The sequence below is a fragment of the Melanostigma gelatinosum genome, assembly GCF_949748355.1.
Source record: "Melanostigma gelatinosum genome assembly, chromosome: 10".
Taxonomy (NCBI): domain Eukaryota; kingdom Metazoa; phylum Chordata; class Actinopteri; order Perciformes; family Zoarcidae; genus Melanostigma; species Melanostigma gelatinosum.
The window spans coordinates 25,031,460-25,058,142 of NC_136643.1; the positions used below are offsets into that span (position 1 = coordinate 25,031,460).

Here is a 26,683-nt window from a genome sequence, read left to right on the forward strand (position 1 = left end):
CTCTTCGATTGACTTAATGTTTACAGATTTTCATTGTTCAGTCAAACACTCAGCTGCATGGTTATGCATGGACACCGTGTTGAATATATTACAATATTATTACATAAAATGACCACATCAAAATATGAAAACACAAACGTACACCTTACAAATATCAATTAAAGGTTAAATTACTGACAAGATGATATTCTATAGTACGAGTTGTTTTGCTGTGAGACAGTAAAAATGTAAAATTCAATACAATGCTTCACTTAAAAGCGTGGGGGGGGGGGGAGTCTATCTCCAAGGCCCTTTCTGTGAGTGAATTGGTGGTTTCAAAATCTAAAATGGGATCAGCATCCTTCAGCATCATTCGTGAGATCGGTTAAGTATCCGTGCGCTGATGCATAACGAAGATGTGGACAGAGCTCTGTTTATCTACCCATCATGCCGCGCTGCCTGCACCGACTCCTGATCGCGACTCTTGGCGTCGCACCATTAACTGGAAAGTCAAAAATCAACAGTGCGCCGCAGAAAAACCCTTTCTCAGCACTGTATGCAGTTATCTCCGCCGGAGCGTGGGATTGACACTTCACACACACATCTCCCTCCATGGACACGCAGACAAAAGAATGCCGCTCGTCCACCAGGGCCGGAGGTTGTCGTTTGACCCCGCCGCTCTGACAGACGGGTTCCCTCAGGCGCTCCTGCTGCAGCAGCGTGTCATTCCTGTCACATGTCACCGATTGGCTTTTGGTGAATGTTTCCCAGCTGAAATACGGCATCTCATCTCATGACACACTGAAGAATGTGTTTAGTCTTTTGCAGCCTTGTTCTTTGTGTGTGTGTGTGAAATGTGCGATAAATCCTTCCCCAGTCCAGCGATCCATCCCTCTGATGAAGATGATCAAAGATGCAAAGGACACCCTCCCCTCACTACCACACACCCTCCTTCTCTGCAACTTGGCTGTGATTTGGAAACTGTCAGTCTTTTTGTGCCTGCTCAGCGCTTTTTTTTTTTTTTTGTTGGGTCCACGACGAGGGTGACTCATAGTGTTGATTCCTCTCCGAAGAGAAGGACTTCACAGTGATCACGACGCCGCATCGCACCGACCACTAACTCACTCACCGAGGGGGGCGTCCTGTAAATCACCCGTGCCAGTGGTCCTATAGCTGTTGCTGCAGAGAGCGAGGCCGCAGCCGGTGGCAGCTCAAGGACCAGCTGATGGACTCTCGCACACTCAGCAAAAAAATAACAAAAAAACCCACTGGGGCTGTATTTATGGTTGAACTTTGTGCACGGACGGATTACCTGTCAGAGAAAAGCTCACTTCGGTATGTGGGCTGACAGTGTCACAGTGAGGACGAACTGCCCGCTAAGCTCTTCTTCAATATGAGCGCTCACAGTGACAGACAAAATAAGTGAAGTGAGCAGCTGTGGAGATATCTATCGATCTATCTTACCCTAACCAATCTCACTCCTCATTCTGAAACCAATGCAACCAACGAAGGCAACAAGAACCGTCCAATCAGAGGCAGCGTCGGCTGGGTCTTGCCTTTGCCGCATAGAGTGCTGCAGGGATGACGTATTTCTGTAGGCTAACCCAAAGGTTAGCATTGCTGACATTAGCCATTAGGATTCTCCCATTGTAGTGAAAGGTTCCTCACAGTAACTAAGGTCAGATCATGGTTTATGTTCACATATAACGTAGCAACATAAGTGTAAACTCAACATTTCCTCTTGGTTTCACAGGGACACGAACAGCAGCCTCCTGGGTGAAAGTCCTGTGTTAGTTTGACCTCCGTGTGGACTTTCTCGCTCTCTCTAGTTGTTAGTACGCCGGGTAAATTCGATGGTGGCAGAGCTGCCAATGGCCAAATCCCAATGTCCCCCCTAAACCCTCAAACCCTGAACCCTCAAGGACTTACTGACGTCACCTGGTAAGTGGTTGAGTGTGAGAGACTCAAAAAAAAAAAGGTAAACAAAGAGGACGGCTCAAGGTGGGGCGGTGCCCTAGCGCCCTCTATTGGCAGCCGCCACTGGTTGTATGTTTATGTGGCCGGCTTGTTTCTACTGGAGTGACAGGCTGAAGTTTGACAAACTGAGGTTTGTGGCCCTCACCCAAGTCCCACCACAGGAAAGCCAGCTCAGCACCGGGAGCAGTGTCATCGCAGAGGTTTCTAACAAATGACACCCTTCACTTGCGGCTTTTTGGCCCGGGAGTGTGTTGTTGGCCGGGGTTAAGGGGGGGAAACGGCTATGAGGGTTGAAGAAAAGCTACTCAAAGCAAAGTGACACCTAGCTGTCTCAATATTCAGCGGCGTCTCTCCACCGAGACAGAAGACGGAGCATTCGTTGTCAGCGCCAAACTAAAAAAGTACCGTGCATACATCAGGGGCCTGATATATGATAAACTGTCCTTCTGGGCAACACAGCTCAGGCTGCATTTGATAAAGGAGAGTGCCTCTGATCAGATTTTTCAATTTTGTGCAGCAGCCATTTATGATGTATATACAAGACTCTATAACAAATCCCCTCTGGCCAGATCATCATCCTTCAAAAGACTACAACAACGCTGCACGGTTGTTGCTTGTTGTTGGTGATCCTTGCACTACTGTTTAGTTTGCCTAGTTGTTCATTTAATACCATTCTAATTAATTGTATATACTGCGCATTTTTTGCTGGGGATGAATACAGTTTATATCTATCTATCTGTAGGATGATTGTATTGTGAAGGACACACTGCTACTACATATATTAAGTAATATTGCAGGAAGTTTGCTCAATAATAGTGTCTGGGTGGTTGTTAAGAGAGCTGTTTTGGATGTGCTTGGGCATTACACGGTGTCTTGCCATGGGACCGTTCCCTCAGCAGAGTAGGATGTGAAGGCCTCCCTCACCCTGATGGCCTCTCTTGCCGAGTTGTTGGCAGCAATTCTTCCCAGACCTGGCAGTGGCTCCGCCTCTCCAACCGGTATTCTCACTGTCGTTGTTGGGGTGGTTTTCCGCAGGAAGTTATGCAGAACACATGTAGCCTTCACACACTTCTCTGCAACTTCTGGGTGGACCTCAATGGCTCGCCTGTACATCCTCCACTGAGAAGAAAGGATCCCAACGGCATTCTCCACAACCAACCGAGCTCGGGAGAGACGGTAATAGAAGATCCGGCGCTCCCTTGGAAGGATGCGGCCGGGGAATGGCCTCATGAGATTTTTTCCCAGTGGAAAGGCCTCGTCAGCAACAAAGACGTGTGGCTGAAGTCCTTGGTGGTCAGCTCCTGGTAGTGGCAGGTCAGCAGGCAGTTGCAGGGTGCCAGATTTAGGAGCTTGACCAAAAGCTGAGTTGGCCAGACTCCCACCATCGCTGGTTCTTCCGTAGCCTCCGACATCGATCAGCCGGAAACAATATTACGTATCAACAACTGCCAGGAGAACCAATGAGAATGTTCCCTTGTAGTTGAAGGACTGAGATCCGGAATTGGCTTTGAGGACAACATGCTTTCCATCCAGTGCTCCACAGCAGAGAGGAAAATGAGTTTTCTTCATTCCCCATCATCGATGTTGATGGGGAATGAAGAAACGAAAAAAACACATACTAATGTTTGACGGAAGTGATTCAGCATCAGTGGTTCAACATTGTGCAGTTCAATTTAAAGATCGCTGTCCAAGGTGCTGATGCTCAGACCTCCAAGGGTTTTGCACACTGATGGTCAGCTGTTATTGAGCCACTGTCCCTCTCTGGGTAACACACTGGCATTGTTTTCTTATAGGTCATATACAGTGTGTGCATTTATCAGGCTGTCATTGTGCACAATGTGTTGCAGATAATCACAAATGTTCATGTTCTTATGACATTTGATCTCCTCATCGAACTGTAACATTAATGTTGTTTCCTCAGGTGTCTGGTCGTCTCAGAGGTATTTCGGTAACTTTGGAAACCTCTACAACACCGCTGCAATCATGGGAAATCCGCCGGTTGCAAAACACGGAATGACTTTCCTCCACGGTCTGGACCGGGGTGTGAAGAACATGGACAACATGAAGGAAACCTACGCCGAGCTGAGCGTGCTGCACTCCGAGAACCTGCACGTGGACCCCGACAATGTCAAGGTAAAGTTGTGGAACTAACGAAGGCTGATAATCTGGTTCAACAATCTGAAAAGAAGACCAACCTTTCATGTCGTTGATGTTTCTGCTGCAGCTCATTTCCGACTGTCTGACCGTTGTGGTTGCTGCTCGGTTGGGTAAAGACTTCACTGGTGAAGTTCAGGCAGCTTTCCAGAAGTTCCTGGCCGTGGTGGTGTCCTCCCTGGGAAGACAGTACCATTAAAGAGCTGCAACACCTTCACACGCTGATCATGAAACGCTTTGTTTCTTTTGTCTCAAAAGCAAATAAAACAATCTGCAAATCCAATATGAATAAAAACTTTTAGTCCCGGTTTAAGCTCTGAAAACACTGGATCCCACATTTCCCACAATGCATTTTGATAATATATTTTCATTCGAGTCTCCCTGCACTGGTAAATCTAACACAGACTTTCTATTGTGAACGTGAAGTCTGCGTGACCCCCACAAACTAAACACAATGACGTCATCGGGGATATCGCTCACGATTGACAAAGATCCTGAAGAGCCACAGAACTGTTGAATAGGCCGAGTAGCAGCATGCAGTACATGAACTCAATTGTCCATTCATGTGTTTTTGAACAGTGCTTGTTCGTAATAATGTTTTTTAAACTCACAGAAATGTGTCATCAGGTTTCCTGTTGAAGGAGAATCCGGATCAAGATTAAATACAAGCTAAACAACGCACAACCTTTTGCTCAACTGTTTTCCAAAACTTGGGTCGAACAAATGTTTACTATTAAAACTATTTTTGTTACTGTCTGCATAATGAAGTGGGTCATCTTTAGAACTCTTTAAATCTTTACAGGATTGAGGAAAGAACCAGAAGACGTCTCGTGCTCAGTTGTTCCATAAAATCTCTTTCAGCTTGCAGGAGGCCAGTGCTGGGTTCTGCTTACTATCCGTATGAGGGCAACAAAGACCTCCTTTTTACTGCCAAATGTTTGCCTCATCAGCATGTTTGTTTGCTCAGAACCCTAACCCTAAGACTCATTGAATTTAGCTACACGTGTTCAAAATGAGCTTGAAATCAAATTTAAAGTTTACATTAATGCATGAGTGATAGTGTTATAAACAGTCACAAACAACATTTTTTGTATTTTTGTATATATTTTACTGATTATACTTAAATATCTTATACTTAGGTCTTAGGAGTATTTTTTACAGTGTGGTAGCCTGTTGGTATATGTGAATACTGGGGAGGGGCTCCTAATTATGCATCTCACAGCTGCATTCCAGTATCACTTTTTCTTATTACAAATTTAAGAAGAAGAGCATCTGGTCCCACGGCAGGTTGGGGCTGTGACATTCATAACGTTGCTTTGTTATAAATCATAATAAACCATTATTTTAAATAATTATTTTTATTTTATTTTTTGATATCGCTCACGATTAACAAAGATCATTTTGACATTTATAACGTTGCTTTATTATAAATCATAATAAACAGTAATTGTTTTGTTTTTTTCCCAAGACGAAATTGTCAGACAATCCCTAACTCGAGCAAGGCTAAAGTAGTCGACGCTGGCTCTCCCGAGCAGCAGCAGCAGTCTGCAGTCAGCGGCCGGAGCTGTAACGCTCTGTGGCTCTGAGAGAGACGGAGAAAACTGTTTTTTCGCACCGGAGCAGGTTAATGACGGGACGGGGCTTTTGGACATGAGGACGCCCGTTGCAGTGACTTCTTCCAAAAGGGAGGACCGGGAAGCCTGACTGGGATCGTGTCGTTCTTTCACCGAGCAAATGAGAAAAGGTGGTGATGCAGAGACCGCGTCTGTCAGTGGACAACCAGCTAGCTAGGTAGCTAGCTAGCGTTAGCAACCTAGCAAATAGCTAGCACTTATTTATGCACATATAATTAAGGCTAAGTCTTTACCACCCACACGTTAGCTAAAATAAAAATATATCTCATTTTGTATTCCACATGTCCTTCCTCCGCATTGCTTTTTGTCAGTTTATTTTATTGAATTTTTTAATTTTGTAATATTTTACTGTTGGCCACAACGTTAGCTGCTTGTTAGCCACATAGCATTTCTGCGTATCGAGCTAAATAATCACCTCACAACAGACTGGCTCTGTGAGGAGGATGAACTTGGTGTATAATATTCTATTATTTATTTATATATATATATATATATATATATATATATATATATATATATATATATATATATATGTATGTATATGTTGTCATTAGGTGGCTCGACCCTTCATACGACCCTTTATATTTTTTCGTTTAAAGCTGCTATTCGCTTCATTTCCATCCATCCACATTAGCACTTAGAAGCAGTTGCCTCAGAGCGTCTTCTTTTATATGCAGTGTAAAGCCTGCGCCTTTTGGAATAGCAGCGCATGAGTTGAGATGCAATCCTGCACAAGATATAACGTTACGTGCTGTGCAGTGTATGTAATTTAGCTTGCATGTCTTGCACTAAAAAACAGGTTGCCACACAACTGAGAATTGTCATTCTAGTCCACGAAGAGGATTTGTGATGTTTGCTCTTCATCGCTGTCATTTCCATTCATCACGATCTGTTTTCTGATGGACAAGCTATACCACACGGCACTGTAAATGTTATCAAACCGTAAGAATAGAAAGCTGGGTTCATTCTGGTTACAGGTTTGTTAGTTTTTTGCAGGGATGACAGTATGTGCAGTAGTTTGGTGGCGGTGGTTTCATAGATATTGCACATTGTCTCTGAGCCTCTGGAGAATATGTTTTTTTTTTTTATCATCCTGGCCAAAGGATTAACTGTTCTGTGATTCTGAAGTATTTATTTTTGACATGTGATTAAAGTCACCAAAGCATGCGAGAGGATTGTTTTATGACTAATATTTCAGCTCTCCCTTTTGATATGTGACCTGTTTCTAGATTTTTCCCCACGCGTGTGCGATCTTATTTTCAGCACTGTTAGCCTGTCGGAGTGTTTGGTGAGAGGATACCGGTGTTTACAAGGGACACGCTGCCAAAGGGGGAGGAAAGAGGACTTAAGCACAAGCATATATAAAGACCGTCCGCTCTGCAGAATCCTGACTGTGTTCAGGGAAAGAAATGGCTCGAATGAAGAGAGGAGAAGATGGCATGTGTCTTGTAAACACTATAGATGTTTTTCTGTGACTTCATTTCAACTCTCTGCATTCGACGCTAACTCCTTTTTCCCCTTTTTGTTTTCCAGAGTCGTCATGAGCGTTTTCCTGCCAACCAGTCACTCCTTCACTGAGGGACCTCGGCCTCTTTTGCTTTCTGGACATATCAATGCAGGGATGAGATAATAAAGTCGACCAGCTTGTGCATGCCGCTACGACAACACCTGTAGCACACCTGTAAACCCCCCCACCCCACCTCCCAAAGATAACGTCAAGTGAACGGTGAAAACATGACGACGCCGGCTCTCCTGCCCCTGTCAGGCCGCAGGATACCCACTCTGTCGCCGGGCGCCTCCTCCTTCCCGCACCACAGGGCCACGTTGAGGCTCTCCGAGAAGTTCATCCTCCTCCTCATCCTCAGTGCCTTCATCACCTTATGCTTCGGGGCCTTCTTCTTCCTCCCGGACAACTCCAAGCACAAGCGCTTCGACCTGGGCTTGGAGGATGTGCTCATCCCCCACATTGACTCCCCCAAAGAGGGGAAGCACGCCTCTGGACAGGTGGTCATACACGGACAGGGTGGACATGACGAGCACAGACACAGGTAAGGACCAAAGCGGCTTTTCTTTTGTTTTTGTATCATCTGGTATGCGACACAACCTGCCCTGTCACATCTTAAGGAGATTATTTTCTCCTGTGAAGGATTAAGAGGAGAAACTGTTTTATTCCTCGGTTTACTTTTGGTTACATCACAATCAGACATTTCCTCTTGAACACGCGTGTGCTGACGTCACTTCTTCAGCTTTTGGTCTGACTGGTAAGACACACGTCAGCACAGGTGTTCCTTCTTCTGACGTAGCCATTCCTTTTGTGCAGCTCTGAATACCTCCACCCTCCATGTCTCCATCAAGTGCAATTGTTTTTAAATTCTTCATTTAATTTCATCACCTTGGCGTCTGTATTCTCTGAATGACTCTCTGGCAGAAGTGGTTTGAAAAGCTTGAGTTACTTCTGAAACACGCTCGGAAATCACTGCTCGCCGTGACGAGCCAAATGCGGGTACATTTTGGCTGCAGCTTCTCCGTGAGTTGTTTGGTTTGTTCCGCCTCTGTGGCCGGTAGCCAGTCGTCGCTTTGAGGCTCCTCTCCTGAGTCTAATTCATATTTTGTGAGGTGGCTGAAGTGTCTCGTGCTATTTGGAATCCACTGTGCTGGACAAGTTTCACGCCCTGCAAGCAAATGTTATGCTTAGCGGACTGGAGTTATTTTAAAGTGCATTCTATCATATTTACATTTTTTTTTATTTACTCACTGCATTACATCAGCACTGGGGGCTGTTTTGTTATGTAGAAGCCACATAGCTTCAATGTGTGGGATTATCAAACAAAATGGTAACTTGATATTAGGGAATGATGAAGTGTTTGGTTGATGTAATCGTTTGGGAACCGTTGACCGTTATTATTGAGCATCAAAATACAAATGCAGTTTTTCTGATTATTTTGCATTTGAATATCCGGCTCAGTGTGTGTTCAGAGTGTTCTCTTATTATTTTTTTCTTATTACATATGCCATTTGATTGGCATACATATATAAATCATACCACACTTACGGTTGTATTCTTTTGTGATGACAAACATACCTATGAGCGGAAACAAATTGCCAACCGGTAGGTGGAAAGGATCATTTTATAGGACGGGTCTAGGAGTAGGGATGGGTATCGTTTGGGTTTTTTCCGATACCGGTGCGTAAACGATACTTTTAAAATGATACCGGTGCCTAAACGATACTTTTAAAATGATACCGGTGCCTAAACGATACTTTTAAAATGATACCGGTGCCTAAACGGTGCCTGAACCGATACTTTTTTCTTCAAATTGAACAATATATTAACTGTTAAAGTATACTATAAATATAAATAAATACAAAACACTTGGCTTCAAACTACAGCTTCAAACTTTTTAACTATGAACAATATGTTAACTGTTAACAGTTTAAAGTATACTTAAATAAATACAAAACACGCACACACTTCAGCAATTATTTTGCAGAAATATGAGCATATTTTCCTTCTCTGGCAAAATACGACGCATCTCATGACTTATTTTATTTTACCAGTTGGTGGCGGTAATGCGCCAATTCGTCGTTTGCCAACTGCCAGTTGGTCTCAAAGAAGAAGAAGAAGAAGCTTTCGCGTGCCTGTGTTGTTGTGCTTATGAGCGGCAGCGCTCAGTACCCCGTTGTAATAATACTATGAGTGAGGAGCGGAGGACCGAGTCCTGCTGCCAGGACGGAGTCATCAGAGTAGTGTAAAAAAAGTATTTCAATCGGCGCAGGCACCGAAAGGAGGCACCGAAATCTGCGTTATGTTTCGGTCCGGTAGGTACCGGACATATAGGAACCGGTTCCATACCGGCACCGTTTTTCGGTACCCAACCCTATCTAGGAGGTCATTAGTTCATTAGAGGTCATTAGCCGTGATGAACCAGTAGGTTTTGGCATAGAGGTGTTTCTCAGGTGGGCAGCAACAGATATCTAAATGTATTTCATCCAGGAAATAGACTGGATCTAATTCATTTCATAGCCCCATTGTGATCTACTTTATGCATTTCTAATTGCAGGTTACAGCCAAAGCTAACCGTCTTAGCCATATTAATGTATTGTGAAATACATTGTTGGGGCGCTATAAAATCTCTCAGTACGCGTCCGTTTTAAGAGTCGTACCTTGTGGTCCAGAGTGTCTTGTTATAGTGAGATAGAAGAAGAAGCCGACATGTCTCTGGGATCATGACAACTCAAGGGTTTGAGGGAGAATGAAACCTTTAGAGATCTCTTTAAATTAGTTTTATGCAAATGTAATCCTAAAAGGCTCCCTGTGCATTTAACCTCACTCGCATTCATGTTTTCATTTTATTTACTTCTTATAGCGGCTTATGGAAATGTCTTCAGTGTGCTTGTTGATCTGGCTGCCTCAGCTGTTCCTAAAGTCCTCATTGTGTGCTCCAGAGGGCCGGGGTTCAAACTGAGGCACGCCAGCATTTAAAGAGGCCCTCGGGAGCACAGGCAGGCTCGTAATAACTTCACCTTTTACTTTATTTGGCTACAGAGAACCCCGCAGAACCAGCTCTCTGTTCACAGGTTCACCCTGCTGTAGGCACGATTATGGCCAAAATCATAATCACGATTATTTTGATCAATATTGAGATCACGATGATTCATTCATTTTAGGGACATCTTTTTATTGCACTTTCACGTTTAAATGAACAAGAACACTTCAACACGGACCCCCTGTTGAAGACCTCTGCTCTAGCGGATCCATTTACAAGGTGAACTGAACTGAAACACCTTTCTGGATGTCGGTCCGGGGTGCTAGAAGTCACTGGAGTGTGATGCTCTGTCGAGCTCAACATAAGCGAGAGGCCGTTAATGATTGTGTTTGTTGTTTCGGTCTGACTCAAACGATAAAGGAGGAGCCGGGAGCTACTCTTCATCTGAGAGGCGGTGACATTTCAGTAGCAGAATAGCTGAAGGCGGTGGGAGTAATCGCAATAAGGAATGCTTCTTATTTACCTGCAGCTGAGACGATTAGCTCATTAATCAAGTAGTTACTTGGCAGACAAAGAATCAACTATTTACATATTTGATTGAAAACATTCACCAGCTATGTATGTATGACGGTTCTCTGCTTTTCTCTGTTTAACATCATTGCACATTAAACATTTGGACTAAAAAGCTATTTGCAGACGTCACCTTGGGCTTTTAATAGACTAAAAGATTAATGGGAAAAAAGTAATTATCAGATGACTTGAAGATAATTGTTAGTTGTAGCCCCACATTTGGCAAATTGTACGTCTACATTTGGAAATACGTTCATTAATAAATTTATGTCAATTCGACCAAATCCCAGATTCTTCCGTTGCAGTTACATCCTGTTAAATTGCTTCTTGTGCTCTCTGACAACAGTTCCTTGTCCTTTCAGATGAAATGAAGACGTCTGAATTGTTATTCTGTCCAGGTTTTTAAATCACAACATGAACATTCACGCTGGGTTCTTGCCAGAGTGCTCACTGGGTTCGACAGGCTCGCCATCTGCCACCAAAGATGAATCACAATTTGGCAGTTTGGTTGTGCTTTTTAGCGAATCGGTCGGTGCTGCTGCGTAATCTTGAGGAAAAATATAAATAATGTGTGCATGTTTTCTGTCACAAGCACAAGAAATATATGCATTTTTAGGTTTTACACAGCGCTGAAGAACCAGCTTTGTGGGGGAAAGAAAAACCAGCCTCGTACAGTTCAGATAAGTCAATTCTACGATATCCTGTTTTCTGAATGATTATTCGGCCTCATGGTCCAGTAAATATCACATCATCCCACCAATGGCTCTTCAAGTGAACTTAGAGTATGAATTGCTCATGCACGATGTAACACGATCCTGTCTATCTGAAAAATAATAAGACGCTGATGGAGACTCGCGTCTGGGAGTAAAATTTGACAAAAATAAGACTTTTCCCATCTGCCCTGAAGCTTTCAATCTTCCCACCAAAAAATAAAAAGTTCTTCTTGTTCTTGTTCTTCCGCCGCTTCTTCTTCTTCCGCTGCTTCTTCTTCTGCTTGTTCTTCCGCCGCTTCTTCTTCTTCTTCTTGTTCTTGTTCTTGTTCTTCTGCCGCTTCTTGTTCTTGTTCTTCCGCCGCTTCTTCTTCCGCCGCTTCTTCTTCCGCCGCTTCTTCTTCCGCCGCTTCTTCTTCTTCTTCTTCTTCTTGTTCTTGTTCTTCTTCTTCTTCTTCTTCTTCCGCCGCTTCTTCTTCTTCTTGTTCTTCCGCCGCTTCTTCTTCTTCTTGTTCTTGTTCTTCCGCCGCTTATTGCCTTGCCAGTTATTGTTAGTGTTGCGGGGCCATATACCTTTGCTATTTGCGCTCCGATATGGACCATAAATCAGCATCAAAGCCCCACAGATTGTATTGTAAAAGCCCAGGCCAACATCAAAGCACACTTATTTATCATATTTAGTGTGATCTTAGACATCATTTCTGTGTCTTCTGTGTTCGCCTGTCAGCTGCAAAGTAAATCTAGGTCGGGCTGTGTGTGTGTTTGTGTATTTATCTAATGTGCTCATAAAGGAGCACCAGTTTGTACGTGCATCACACACACAAGTACACACACACCTTCAAGCTAGCTCAACCTGGAAAGAACACCAAGGCGCTGGAACCGGTGTATGGAAAGCCAAAAGGGACATTTAACGCCTCTATTTAACAATCGGTCAAGAGTAAAGCCACACCAAAGGGAGATGCTGCAGTGTTTCTGAATGAAGCCTACCACTCTGAACCTCTTTGTTGTATTAGTTTGATATGTTTGGATCTTGTTATATGTTATACCATGATAGATGCTTATCTCATGCTGATGAAATGGAAAGACAGAAGATATTCTCGTACTTTGAGAACACAAAGCTGTTGCCAAGAAGCAGGTAAAATGAAGGTGCAGCAGTACTTACAGTAAGTTGTGTTGAATACATCGATGGTGTAGTTACAACAGCAGCCGAACCCTTTCCACGAAATAGCATGTTGGTTGGATTTGTCGGATGAGAAGTTGTGTTGCCTGATTCTAGAACTGTAAGCACGGGTGCATTTAGAAACTACAGCTGAGCAAGTAAGACAAAGACTGGAAGGGATTTAAACAATTTAAGAATTGCTTCAGAGCACAGCTCAGGCTTATTGGCTCTGCGAAACAGGAGGCGCTCGTCACCATATGGAAAACCCACATTAAAAAATGGTTTTTTTTACTGCTTTTAAAGGTGTAAGAAGTTTGGTTTTGAACATGAATCGTGTGAAAATAGAGGCATGCAATGGCACTTTCGGCTTTCCATAAATTAGGCTTTTCTCCAGGTGGCAACCTTCGTTATGTCCTTCAGGGGGCGACTCCTCTGGTTGTGTAGAAGTCTATGAGAAAATTACTCTACTTCTCTCGATTTATTACCTCAGTAAACATGAGTTTATGGTCTCAATCTCTAGTTTCAAGTCTTCTTCAATACAGCATGATGTTCATTTAGTACATTATGGTCCATTTAGAGTCAAACAGACCATAAAGCAGGGGATGCTTTAGGGCGGGGCTACAGGGTGATTGGCAGGTCTCTACCAGAGACGTATACGGCGTCTCTACGTCACTCCTCCTCAGTCCAGATATGGTCACTTCCTGTTTATTGGCTGCAAAAAAAGCCAAGATGGCGACGGCCAAAACGCTGAAATCGAGGCTTCATAACATCATTCCCCAAACCAGTGAGTGACGTCACGATGACTACGTCCACTTCTTAAATAAAGTCCATGCTTTTCACACATCCATCACCACCGTTGAGCTGTTTGGTTTTTAGTCTAATTCTTCGTCTGAAGCCAGGCGTTGGAGCTGAAAGTGCCGATCTTGGGGCTAGATTATGTCAACTTAAAATGGAGCTTGTAAATGATAACATCACCTCCATTGCTTTGAAAACGTCTCATACTTCTGCCTTGACACATCATGTTGACCTGTCTCATATTAAACAGCATGTAAATGCTGCTACATCCCCACATTTGTGGTGCACTAGTTCATCCATGAAACAAACATATTCTCCCCACTTGGCTGGTGAACTATGAAAGCCATTGTCCATTTGTTGCTGTTGTACCTGCTAGCTACAGTTCTAGAGCAGTATAGACCGTCCACATAATGTCTGCTCGCTTTCCCAAGTGGCTGGAACATTGTGTTGTTTTTATTTTTCTGGTGTTATCACACCGCTAGATGGTCATGCTCCATTTTTCAACAGTAATGTTCACTGGAGTAGTTTCTGGCTTGCGGCCAGTGTGTTGATTTCCAATAACTCAAACTCTGCCCACAAATGTTCACTTGTTAGAGTCCAAAAATGTGAATTACACAAGCAATGTTTTATTTTAGTGACTTCAGATATGTCTGAACAGATCCTCTTGGTGCATAGAAAGTGAAATTACAAAACTGAGTTTGTAACTTAAAGCTTCATGTGTACTTTAAAGCGTATACAAAGTAATCATAAAAAGAAAACATCACAATTACCTCGAGACCTTTTCTGTAATCTGGTAGGAACCAATCTCTACTACTCCAGTTCTACTTACTCCTGGCTTCAGAATAGATATCACTACATGCAGAATAAGATATCAATCAAGATAAATCTCTCAGATCCGTGTTCATAGTAATTTCACAAAGACTCGTCCTAATTAATGAGTCTGTCAGATTTCATCTCGTACAGTTGGTATTAGAGCGAACAGCCGGCAGAATGAGTGGACTTCATCGAGCATAATCTCCTCATGAACACGGCTGCTCATTTTATTTAATCAGATCTGTTCTCTGTGTGCCTCTTGTTTTGTTTCCATCATTTTCATGTGATCACAATGTTTTCTCTCAGCTGTGTGTGTGTGTGTGTGTGTGTGTGTGTTAGTCTGGGTGATATCTGATTAAATAATTCCAAGTCTAAATCATGTTTGTTTAACACTAGCCATGTTTCCATATTCATGCACATTTTGAAGCATCACATTTAAAAAATCTGTATGGAAACGGCAAAATTCAAGGCCACTTGTTTTGTTTCCTGTTCACAACTTCGACTTCTTCTTCTACTCTTGTTTACTGGTGGATTACAGCCATACGTATCCTATAGTGCCAACTTCTGACCAAACTACACTGTAGCCCAGTTTATTCGCTCCAAACCAACTGATGGAAACGCTCCCAATTTTTGTGACAATTCCAAAGTTTGCTTGAAATTTGCTTGATGGTTCAAAGAAAACACTGCTACTGTATTTAATATTTTAATAATACAGTGTAATAATACAGTAAGTTATTGAAGCAGCTTGAATCAAGAGAACTTTTAACACTGTTACTTTAGTGGCTGTGCGGGTGAATGAGTGTTTTTCTTCACGTTTCCCTGTTGAGTTAATAGAACAAAACGGAAGCATTAGCACCGGGAGAACACATGTGACTAAGAGTATGATGACGGAGCTCTCGTGTAGAAAGCATCTTGTTTTGGGCTGCAGTAGAATTTGTCACTTTGGCAAACAACCAACCATCATTTGGAGATCCTCGTTCAGTTGGCAAAACCCCAACACGTTTAGATTTATCAACCAGCTGCACCAGATGGTCTTTTTTTAGGATGGTGTTCTACTCCGGCTGCTCCAATACGAGGCATTAACGTTGCGTTAACACTGTTCTGGCTTAATTCTGACCCGTGATGAGTGGATCACTCTCCTCTCTGAAACGCACCAATATAAACACCAATATAATCCAATTTAACAACGACACAACTATTATTATTATTTGTTTGTGTGTGTTCAGTGAATGGCATATTTTATTTAATGAGCTGATATAAGTACATCAAAATGAAGATGCAGTACAACAACAATGACTTGTGTACTTTAGTTAGTTTGATGTGCATTTACAAGCAGAGCCTGTGTTGTTTTTGCTGGTTTGCGTTACATTTAGAGGAATAATGAGACAATGTGACCCAGAACGGAGCGCAGCGAGCAGGGAAAAGGTCAGCGCTGCCTCGTTATTGCTCCATAAGGACCTTCACTGTATGTGCTGCTCTGTGGACACAAGTCATTACCCACACTCAGTCATATTCACCACACTGGAGGGGAGATCACATGAATATAATTCAAAGAGTCATGTCACAACAGGATACTGAGACGTAGACACATGATGTATACAACACAATAACCTACGCTAGAATCCCAGTCTAAGACAGTGTCGTAATAATCAATGGCAATCTCTGTAGTAACACTATCTTAAGGGTTGTGTTTCTAAATAACATCTCTATTTTTATAAATATACACATATATTAGGGGTGTAACGGTACGCGTATTCGTATTGAACCGTTCGGTACGAGGCTCACGGTTCGGTACGCATGACGAACCGAATACGTTTGAATAAAATAAAAATAAAACATTTTTAAAAACCTTTATTGAACCAGGTAGTCCCATTGAGATTAAAAATGTCTTGCAAGATGTAAGTAACAATACAAGATGTAAGCAAGATGCAAGTAACAATACAAGATGTAATAATAATAATAATACATTTTATTTATATAGCGCTTTTCATGACACTCAAAGACACTTTACATTAAAATCATCATATATAAAAACAATACACTAAAAACAGAGTACACAATAATAGTCACACGTTAAAAGCAGTTTTGAACAGGTGAGTTTTGATTTCTGATTTGAATGTGGAAAGGTCAGTGCAATCTCGAATGTTTTTGGGGAGAGAGTTCCAGAGGGAGGGTGCAGCTATCGAGAAGGCTCTGTCGCCTTGTAAGCAATGATGTAAGTAACAATACTACATAACATTAAGGAGCACTTTTGTTTTTTATTCTTATGTGTTGCTAGGAAGACACCCCAGAAGATGGGTCACTCAGGTATAGTTCCATCATTGTTCAAAGTCAAAGAATAACTTTATGATGTCAGTTGTAATGAATAAATATATTTTAAAATCAAGTACATTTTCTGGCATTTATAGTTTTCTACCTTACCGAAACGTACCGAACCGTGGCTCCACTGTATCGTACCGATCTGTGAATTTTGTGAACCGTTACACCCCTAAAATATATATATATATATATATATATATATATATATATATATATATATATATATATATATATATATATATATATATATATATATATATATATATATATATATATATATATATATATATATATATATATATATATACACAACCTAGTCTCAAGAAGGTTAATAGCACATTGTACTTGTTCTAATATAATAGGGACCTGATACCTTTTACTTAAACAAGATAATCTCACGTTGTTACTGCAGTATGAACCTCTTGCATTGTTTCTGGTGCCAATGATCTTTTTAAAACACAGGCAGACCTTTAAGTCTTTATGCTCTACTTGGTATTTATTTAAGGTGGAATGACGAGCTGTGGTTTATTCCCCCTGAATAAAGACTTTTCCCTTAACCCATAACCTGGCATCTCTTCCCAAAAGACATACATTTGGGACATTTTGTAAAACAGGTTTTCAGGGCTAAAGCTCATTAAAATGTGTCCTAATGAATGCAGGAACAAGAATGTTAAAGTGAGAAATATAACAAAGAGCTTGTGACTCGCATGACCCGTATGAAGACAGAGCACAGCACTAAGAGTGATTTTAGACCTAATGAGATGCTCATCAAGAAATTAGCTTTGACCACCACGACTGTTGGCATGTCTAAGCTGGCATCAGCCGACCGACACGCTGTTCTTTTGATCTAAATATAAAATGCGTTTGAATTAAATTTTTACATGTGTGGACTGAGCACATGCGTTACTGTTGTGACACCAGCACTGTGCCGTGATCTCCCGGTCCCCGGTTTCACTGTGTCTGCGTTAGAGACGTCCGTTTGCGGTATCATTCGATCTTTTTGAAGGCGCTCTGTGATCACTCACGGAGACACGAAGCGGAGGAAGAGACGGATCCAGAATTTCAGAAAGTAATTGCAGATTTCGCAAAGCGTAACGGAGACGGAGCGCGATGTAATGAATCACTGCTCCTGGTGGAATTACTTTTATAATGAGGTGCGCTCTAGTGTAGAGGAAGGGAACTGCATGGGTAGCACCTCGGTGGTCGTCTCTGTAGTATGTGAGAAATATATGAAGAACAAAATGCAGGTTAGCGAATCACTGCAGCTCCGGAGAATTTCTGCACCATTTCTGGTTCCTCTGAAAACCCGGTTCTAAAACGGAAACTGGTTCTAAATTAGTAAAAAAAAGTACTCTGCACAAGTAAGAGAGGAAACGGCAGCAGTGTATCTCAACATGTGAGCAACAAGCAGAACATCAGTCCGTCTGTGGAGCAAAATCCTAAAAATAACCCGAGGAGATGCGTGAAGGGAGGTGGATGAATGGAAAACGACACAGAAGAAGGGGAAACAAAGGACTCCAGGATATTTTGTGTGGATATTTGGTATCATTTTTGATGTTACGAATAAAATCAATCTGGTGTCGTCTTTGGTTGTAGCTTTTTCTTCATGTGCATGAGAGAGAAAGTGAATCAAACACACCAGTAGTGCCCATTGGGAGTGTGTGCCTCTCCCTGAAGTGCATGAAGTACTTGTTTGAATTGTCACGAGTGCCACAGGGTAGGATGTGAGTGAAAGAGGGACAAGAATTGACCCTGAAAAAGGAGAGACCGAAATCCAGAAAGTGGAGAGTGAGAGAGGCTCCCGGTCCTCGGGGACGATGGGACCGTGGTTAACTACAAAGCTCCATCTCTGCCAAACACTGGAGCGCCAACAATGGCGGCCTGTCAGTCAAAGCACTGGGATCAAAGTGAGATCGCTCAACGGCAAGTTAAGAATTGGCCCTACAGGTTTCCCAGGCTTGAATATCAAATAACCCCCCCCCACACACACACACACACACTCATCCATAACCGGCACCGCACCCAAGCGGTATGAGCGCCATACGGGCCTGATAATAAATGTGCCGTGTACCAGACCTGCAACACGCCGGCTGGGAGATTTATATTTGGCCCGGTGATGGGAAATAGGATCTCTGTTATCTTATGAGGATTCTCTCTCACGGCCGTCTTTTTGAGAGCAATGAAGATTGAGTGCCATGATTTGGTCTGATTCTGTGTCCGTTATCTAGTGGTGTGACGGACCATTGTTGATCCTCAGCAGGGATCCTCAGCACACGTGTGAACCGCGGATCAATTACACCATTTAACCATCGTAGCGTGACATGAGGTTTTACTGACTATCGTTGTCGGCCGATATCCAGTGAAAATATGCCACCGAGACGTCTGCATTTATGCTTTTCAATCTGTCGATCCCTGATGTTGTTACATCTTCAAAAAACAATCGGGGTTTAATTTGCCAAGAGGAGGGCTAACAGCGTTAGCAGCATCGCTAACGGCTAAACTACGGAGGTTCCACTCAGTTCCATTCTGATGCGTTCAGTGAAAATGATTATTCAGTCAACTTAAATGAAATCGTTACCGTGATGTGTTCAATTGCAATCTTAAAATGTAGATTTGGTGATAAACTTTAATGAATCCAGATGTTTGAAGGAGATGTTTTCACATGAATATAAAATAGATATTTGAGATGAATTATGAACACCAGCTCTAAGAAGATTATTATACATCATTAAAACTAATGACAAGATTTTTTTTATTTCCTTTCCTATTTCCATTATTTGAAATTTGTGTTTTTATGCAAATAACTACTATGAATGACTATAAGAGACATTTCGATGCTTTCGAAGCCGTTGAAATGACTTTTGGGACGTTGGTGAAAACCAAAGTCTGGATCCTTGTAGACCAGCTGCTGTAATCAAAACAAAACAACAAAAATGATCTGTATCTGTTAATATGGATCGTCAATGATAGAGATCAGGCTGATGGTCATTTCTAGGATGGAGTCAGGAAAACAAATCTCTTGGGACTTTTACGGTTGACAGAACTGCTCTTTGTTTTTTGTCGTGGTTGAAAATGGGAGCAATCTTCAAGGATGTTTCTCTCTGAAGGTTTCTGGTGATTGAACCTCTCAATCATCAGACTCCTCTCCACATTCGGAAGAAACCTCATCTAGCCGGGAAGCAACCAGCTGCTCATTTGTTTTATGGTCGTCCTGCGCTAGCTGCGGGAGATGGACTCGTGTGGTTCGTATGAAGGCGTTAGTCAGCCAGCCGTGATGTAGGTCAGCAGCGAGGGGTCAGGTGTGCACCTGGAACATACAGCGAGAACCATGGATGAAATATGTATGTCTGTATATGTGAGGGAGAGGTTCACAGAGTGTTATCTACTGTAGTATACATGTGTTTTCTGCTTGCTATTGTTACGTTATGGGGTTTGATGAGTGATACACAACACTTGACAAGTGGGAAGAAGGATCAATAATTAGAGAAAGGTGGAGGGGTGCTGGGATAAGGAGATGGGGAAAAGTGGTGAATACGCTTAAGAGAAAGGGTCGTTTGCGTTTGTTACAGAGAGGTTGTAGCTCGCGGGAGGAGGTGGAATAAGAGAGAGAGAGAGACAGGATGCTAACACGCACCCACAGCTAAGCTTGGGAGAGCTGTTACACATACCCAGCTTCCATCTGAGCCAAGTGGGTCATGGAGGGAAAAGAAGAAGCAGCAGGACATGGAAGCTGTCTGATGGTTGAAGGGAAAACCCGGCAGCTAAAGCTCACAAGAAACAGAAATCCTGCCGCCTTAACAACCTCCAGCACGAGCCTCTTCTCAGCAGAAACTCAGAGGGACTGGTACCATGTTAGCATCTCTGGCTTCGAGACGCAAACGTTGTGAGCTCTGGTGTCAAAGGTGGACTGAGGTGACCCTGTAGGTGAGAGGAAGATGAGGTTGTCAGTTAGGTGCCCGTTCACGTGTTGCGTTTTATAATCCATTGTTGTCGAGGTAGATGCAAGCGTTTCCCAACCGCCTTCTTTTCAGGGCGCGACGGCTGAAACCAGAGATAAAAATAGGTCAACCTTTGGAACTCTGCAGTCATGTGACGAGGAACAACCAATCACAGCTGGCAGATATATTTTCTTTCTTCCTTTTAATAGCAGGATGGAGGAGAAGTTCATTATTGTCACAAACAAAATTGTCACAAACAAAGTGAGGGATTTACGGTGCTGGAGATCCATTTATGTTTTAGTTTAGTCAACGAGGCTTGCTGCTAAATTACCATCCATTGTCATCATCATCACAGCGTGAACATGCTAACGGCTCCTAAGGGTGTTTACAGTCGGCGGCAATGGTTCTACTACTAACCACGCATTTATACTGCATTAAGACTGTAAAAAAGCTAACGGGTAGCATTTCTTAAATACGTCAAGCAGCTGAGGAGACAGGAAGTGTTGTTTACATTTTTAAGATCAGTTTATTCTCTCTCTGTGTTAAGAGAGTACGAGTATGGATATAATCCTGAGGATACCTATATGCATGGTGATGATCGTGGTTCAGCTAGTATAAGAAGGAAGACTTTTATGTTGACAGCTCAATCCCTTTGATTCGTTACTGACGTTCAGTATGAAAACAGACTATTGTGGTTTTCTGTGGTCTGAACCAAATCCTTTCCTAATGGTCACAGGCCACACATTTATAAAATCCTTCCTGTTTTGACTCCAGCGTGTGATGTCTTTGCACCATTTTGCTTCCTCCTAATACCCATCTGCTGAGAAGTGGCCTCCGATTATCCCTCAGAGCACCTCAGCATTTAAAAAACCTCCCTCCCACCACTTAATCATATATTCTCCTCTCAAGAGGAGATGTTGATGTGTGTGCAGACGTTCTATCTCTCTGTGCCCGAAACACATAAGACAGAAGAGCTGCCATTGTGAAGCCCCTCTGATGAGCTCTCAGTTGTTGATTTAGTTTTTCATTGGTTTGTAGAAAACCTGTGTGACAAACACTTGAATTATTCCTCGGAGGCCTTTGTGATCCTCCAGGAACATGTTGTTCTACGTGCTTCACTGCTGCTCACGTTTAAACAGGACAATGTGGAGTTTAATGTGGGAAATATGTGAGAAGCTCTTTTTATTCTTACACAAAAGGCTGTTAAAGGACATCTAATGATTGACTTCATCAGCTATTTAAGGGAATACAAACTGTTTAGACAGTAACGGCGGTGTAACTGTGACCGCTCTCCGCCTGTGACCGCGCTCCGTCTGTGGCCGCTCTCCGTCTGTGGCCGCGCTCCGCCTGTGACCGCTCTCCGCCTGTGGCCGCGCTCCGTCTGTGGCCGCGCTCCGTCTGTGGCCGCTCTCCGTCTGTGGCCGCGCTCCGCCTGTGACCGCTCTCCGCCTGTGACCGCGCTCCGTCTGTGGCCGCGCTCCGTCTGTGGCCGCTCTCCGTCTGTGGCCGCGCTCCGCCTGTGACCGCTCTCCGTCTGTGACCGCGCTCCGTACAGGCCTCTCTCTCTCGCTCGCTCGCTCGCTCGCTGTGTATGTGTGTGTTGCCATGGCTACATGGCATCCATCCCTTGCGTCTTGTTTCCACGGCTTCAATAAATAAATTCCGTCTCTTTAGAGGCCTCGACAGACAGACTGCTGCTTCTCTCCAGTTGCCATGGAAAGGGCCGGCCTTATGCTGAGCAGCAGATTTCATGACGCCACCAAAGAAGAAGAAGAATACATTGCAGTGTCAGGCAGTGAGGCTGATTTAATACATACATAAAATAATAAGGGAGTGACTGCTGGAGGCCTGACACGGCTGAAACAACTAACTAGGGAGCCTTTCCTTGCTTCTGTCGAAGGTTTTTTGGGGGGTTTGTGAGGACGTGAGCTGGAGGTGTGTAGGCGTGGTCACCTGGGCGCTCGTCTCTGTGGAGGTAATGGAGGCTGTTGATGCGCCCTTAATTGCGTGTTTGACATTATATGAGACTCGAAGGGAATCCTCGGCGATGCTAGAGTGGGTACCATAATGGCTCTGAGGAGTGACTAGAGGAGGAGGATGCGTGCACAGCTTTGAAACCTGCATATTTTGGCGTGATTATCATGTGTGACGGTGTTTATGTATATTACATACATGGTGCACAGTCAGCACCCATTAGGGATGATGGTGTCGCCTTAGCCTCCCCATTTCCTTTTGTCACGCTCCCTCACATCTCTCTCACACACACACACACATATATCTGAACACGCTCGCACACACATTAAAGAGTCGTCACATCGGCACCATCTAAATATCACATTTCAATGCATGTTGCTTCGGGCACACACTCGCTCAAGGAGGCGCAGAGGATGCGTGACTCCCACTGGGTCGAGACACACACACACACACACACACACACACATGTACGACACAATGAACATGAAATCCCCACGAAGAATATACAGCACATGATAAAAAGACATTCTTACAAATGCCTGCATCCACCGGCTCTGCAGTAATTGCCGTCTTGGTGTTGCAAAATATGTTTTCTATCAATTACAGTCAGACAGAGCCGGGGTCGTGATTTGAATATTTATGAGTTGTTTCCAGGGCGATGTTGTGTAACTCAGAAGCTGTTTATTTTGGTCTCTGTTGGCCCCGCATCATGATAGATTTATAAAATGGATGCACACGTGAAGGATAATTAGTATAAACTGTCCGTCTCCTTCCTGTTTGTCTCGCACATTCGTTCCCGCGTCTCGGTTCCTCTCGCCGCTTCCTTTCACATCGTATTTCCTCGCTTCTCTAAATGTCTTTCACTCTTGCTCACACGCTGTGATAGAAAGGTGAAATGGACCTGGGTTTACCCTGTCGCTCACCCAGTGCATGCTGGGAAAGGGCTGCAGCCCCAATTGAACCTGAACAGGTTAAGCTGTCAGAGTAAATGGATGGTTGTTGCTCTTTTTTCCACCTCTTTCTTTGCAGCCCGATCTTTGTCCTTCGTAGTCCGCTGCCCTCCTCTCGTACGTATCTCTGTTCTCATCTCTTTTCCTTCTTCTTACTCTACTGTATTCTCATTCCTGCAAAGACCTACAGTCACTGTTACAGCAGCCGTACATGCACTCAACACAGCTGCATTTACATGTTGTCACACAGACGTATGGACGCACTCTGAAGCCCTGATGTTCCTCTGCAGGCTTAAATAACCTCTCTCAGTAGGTTGGATTGTAGTCGGGATGCTTTCCTACTGAGAAGAGGAAATAGGGCCGCCATTAGTCCGATATTTATAAACGATGCATGTTTAAAAATAAAAAGGTCCATGGAGCTGCTAAATACACTCACAACTCCATAAAGTCGTTCACCGGCTGCCTTAGACATTTCATTGAGTGTTTAATGGGAAACTTTGCAGATTTACAGCCGGCTCTTTGTCACTGCAGCTCTAGCAGGACGTGCAGATTAACGGCACCGGGGTTTTGCCGCCATATGGAAAACCCACATTAAAAAATGGGGTTTTTTACTGCTTTTAACGGTGTAAGAAGTTTGGTTTTTAACATGAATCGTGTGAAAATAGAGGCGTGCAATGGCGCTTTCGGCTTTCCATAAATTAGGCTTTTCACCAGGTGGCAACCTTCGTTATGTCCTTCAGGGGGCGACTCCTCTGGTTGTATAGAAGTCTATGAGAAAATGACTCTACTTCTCTCTTGATTTATTCCCTCAGTAAACATTGTAAACATGAGTTTATGTCTCAATCTCTAGTTTCAAGTCTTCTTCAATACAGCATGATGTTCATTTAGTACATTATGGTCCATTTAGAGTCACACAGACCATAAAGCAGGGGATGCTTTAGGGCGGGGCTACACGGTGACTGACAGGTCTCTACCAGAGACGTATACAGCGTCTTTACGTCACTCCTCCTCAGTCTGAACATGGTCACTCAGTAAGATGGTAAAGACAACATGGCGATGAATGAACTAATCTTTAAAATGGTTGCTGGATGAATCGATTAGTCTTTAGTTGAAGCCCTGCAGCCAAGTGTTTTCTCCTGAGGTACTGTGAGTGTTTCCTCTCACTACGCCTGTTCAGTACCTCAGTGACTCACCATGATCCTTAGTGGGGAGAATGAATGAACGTTTGTCCGCCTGCTTTGGAGCTACCATGTTCTCTGACACCATTCAGACCTTTTCAAAGTCACAAATTCCCCTCACATTCATATTTTGCTCCTTTATTTAATGTTCATGATACATTCTTCAACCAGTATCTAATTGCACGGACAAGTTTAATTCTAATTGCGGGGGTAACGCTAGAAACAGTCGTGATTCTTGGTTTCATCGCTCCTCCACAGCAGCTTCCATGCATTGAAGATGGTTACTTTCAGTTCATAAACTCCCTTTACATGCATCTGAAGGCGGTAGTTATTTTAAATCGCATGCGTTGCGTGTCTCTGTTATTCCACCGCTCACCACCTCTTCTTCATGGCTGCTCTGGGGAAGTTGGCTGCACCGTATAGGCTTCTCTTATCATACCGGGTCTACAATAAAGACATCCGCTCATATGCAGGCTGATTCACAGCGCACTCCCTCCTACCTGTTCTTTATTTTTCCTGATTAGCAGTAATGTTCAGACACGTGTGCATCTAAAACAGATAAATGGTTAAATCCTCACCATAAATTACCGCTACGGGAAGAACAGAATAAATAGCTACAAATGGCTACGCAGTGATTGACAGGTCTCTCTCCCAGAGACGTATACGGCGTCTCTACGTCGCTCCTCCTCAGTCCAGATAAGGTCACTTCCTGTTCACTGGTTGCACAAAGTCAAGATGGCGACGGCCAAAACCGTCATGATGGGTCACTGTGTGTCTAGTTCAGAACACATTGACATATGTTGAATTAATAAAATAAGTACCCACAAAGCCTTCTGTTTTTAACAAGATTATATTGCACTTTTACTCCTCACAACCTGCACTACTCTCCTCTTGGAAGAGGACAAAGATTCACATTACTGGGCGATGTGTGAGTTAACACACACACACACACACACACTCCGTGTTGTTTTCTCAGACGTTGAACTGTGCAGCTCTGCGGAGGCTTGCAGCTGAGTCCACACGGGTCTCAGCGGGTCGGCAGTTCCGCCCACATTCTCTTCAGTTTATCACACAGGCCATTAATAAACAAGCTCACATGTTTGCACTCAGACGACACGCAGTCCTTCTCAAGATTTCTCCTGTTTATCGTCCTCTGCGACTCACATTTTAGTGCTTTTATGTCGAGGTAGTTTTGGAACCGGCAACTCCAGCGACACAACGGGGCTGATGAGAAGTTAAGGGACTGACTTCAGTGTCGAGGGAAATTAGTCTTCTGTTTGTGTCCTCGCTTTCATTCTCCCCCAGTCCTCATCTCATGATGATGTTTTAGTAATTTCTCGTGCGAGACACCAAACACAGGTTACAACTTGGAGGCTAAAACATCACGTTGTTTTAAGACGTGTTTAAAGCCTGAAAAAGCATAATGTCAAATGTAATGTCAAATGTCAGCACCCTGAGGCTCGTTGCCTCCATGTGCAGCCAAAGACGATGATTCTCACTCTGACACTTCTTCTCATTGTGTTCCTCCCTCACCTCCTGTTTCCTGGAGCAGATACTTTAAAGTGTGTGTGTGTCTCATAACTAAGACTTATTATGGGGATATGTTTTATTATCAAGGCTGGGTTTAGATCTTATTGTTTGTTTTACTGGTGGAAATCCATAGATTTCCCAAAACGGGTGGTTCTATTGTTTCCAACATGATCTAAAATTCGAGGTTGGTGAGTTTTACTTCTCCTGCTTTTTGGGCAGAATTGTGAACCCGTGACCACGTCTACTCACATCGTAACAGTTCGATTTTCTTTAGACCTTCAGAGGCAAACGGCAAACACTTGTAACCTTGATTTCATCTCCAACAGTCTATCATGTATTTCCCAGAGGTTCAATGTTTGTTGTCGGAGTTAATTTTTTATATATTTGACAAAAGAAACTAATGTTTGTTGTTTGTGTGTCGGACTTGGTTAAAATAACACTTTGATGTTCAACCCGGGGAGGACAAGTAACCCCTCTGTGGCAGCTATTGAGGGACGTAAACAAAGACTGTGAAAA

The 26,683-nt window shown here is 43.3% G+C and overlaps 2 protein-coding genes across 4 annotated transcripts in view; both read left to right on the plus strand.

Moving 5' to 3' along the window:
- Positions 1 to 611: 611 nt before the first annotated feature.
- LOC306783568 (hemoglobin subunit beta-2-like) lies at positions 612 to 4,309 on the plus strand (the record flags this gene model as incomplete). Its single annotated transcript, XM_079277276.1, has 3 exons — positions 612 to 735; positions 3,878 to 4,089; positions 4,181 to 4,309. The coding sequence occupies 3 exons, from the start codon at positions 612 to 614 to the stop codon at positions 4,307 to 4,309; spliced, it is 465 nt and encodes a 154-aa protein (XP_079133402.1).
- Positions 4,310 to 5,671: 1,362 nt separating this feature from the next.
- man1a2 (mannosidase, alpha, class 1A, member 2) overlaps positions 5,672 to 26,683 on the plus strand; it is a 78,088-nt gene continuing 57,076 nt past the window's right edge. For all 3 annotated transcript variants that reach the window (XR_013772300.1, XR_013772301.1, XM_079277206.1), the window contains exons 1-2: positions 5,672 to 5,854; positions 7,278 to 7,792. Coding sequence is in view for 1 of the 3 variants with exons in the window: in XM_079277206.1 (XP_079133332.1) it covers positions 7,479 to 7,792 (314 nt within the window). In the remaining 2 variants the exon portion in view is untranslated. The remainder of the gene's footprint in view (positions 5,855 to 7,277; positions 7,793 to 26,683) is intronic.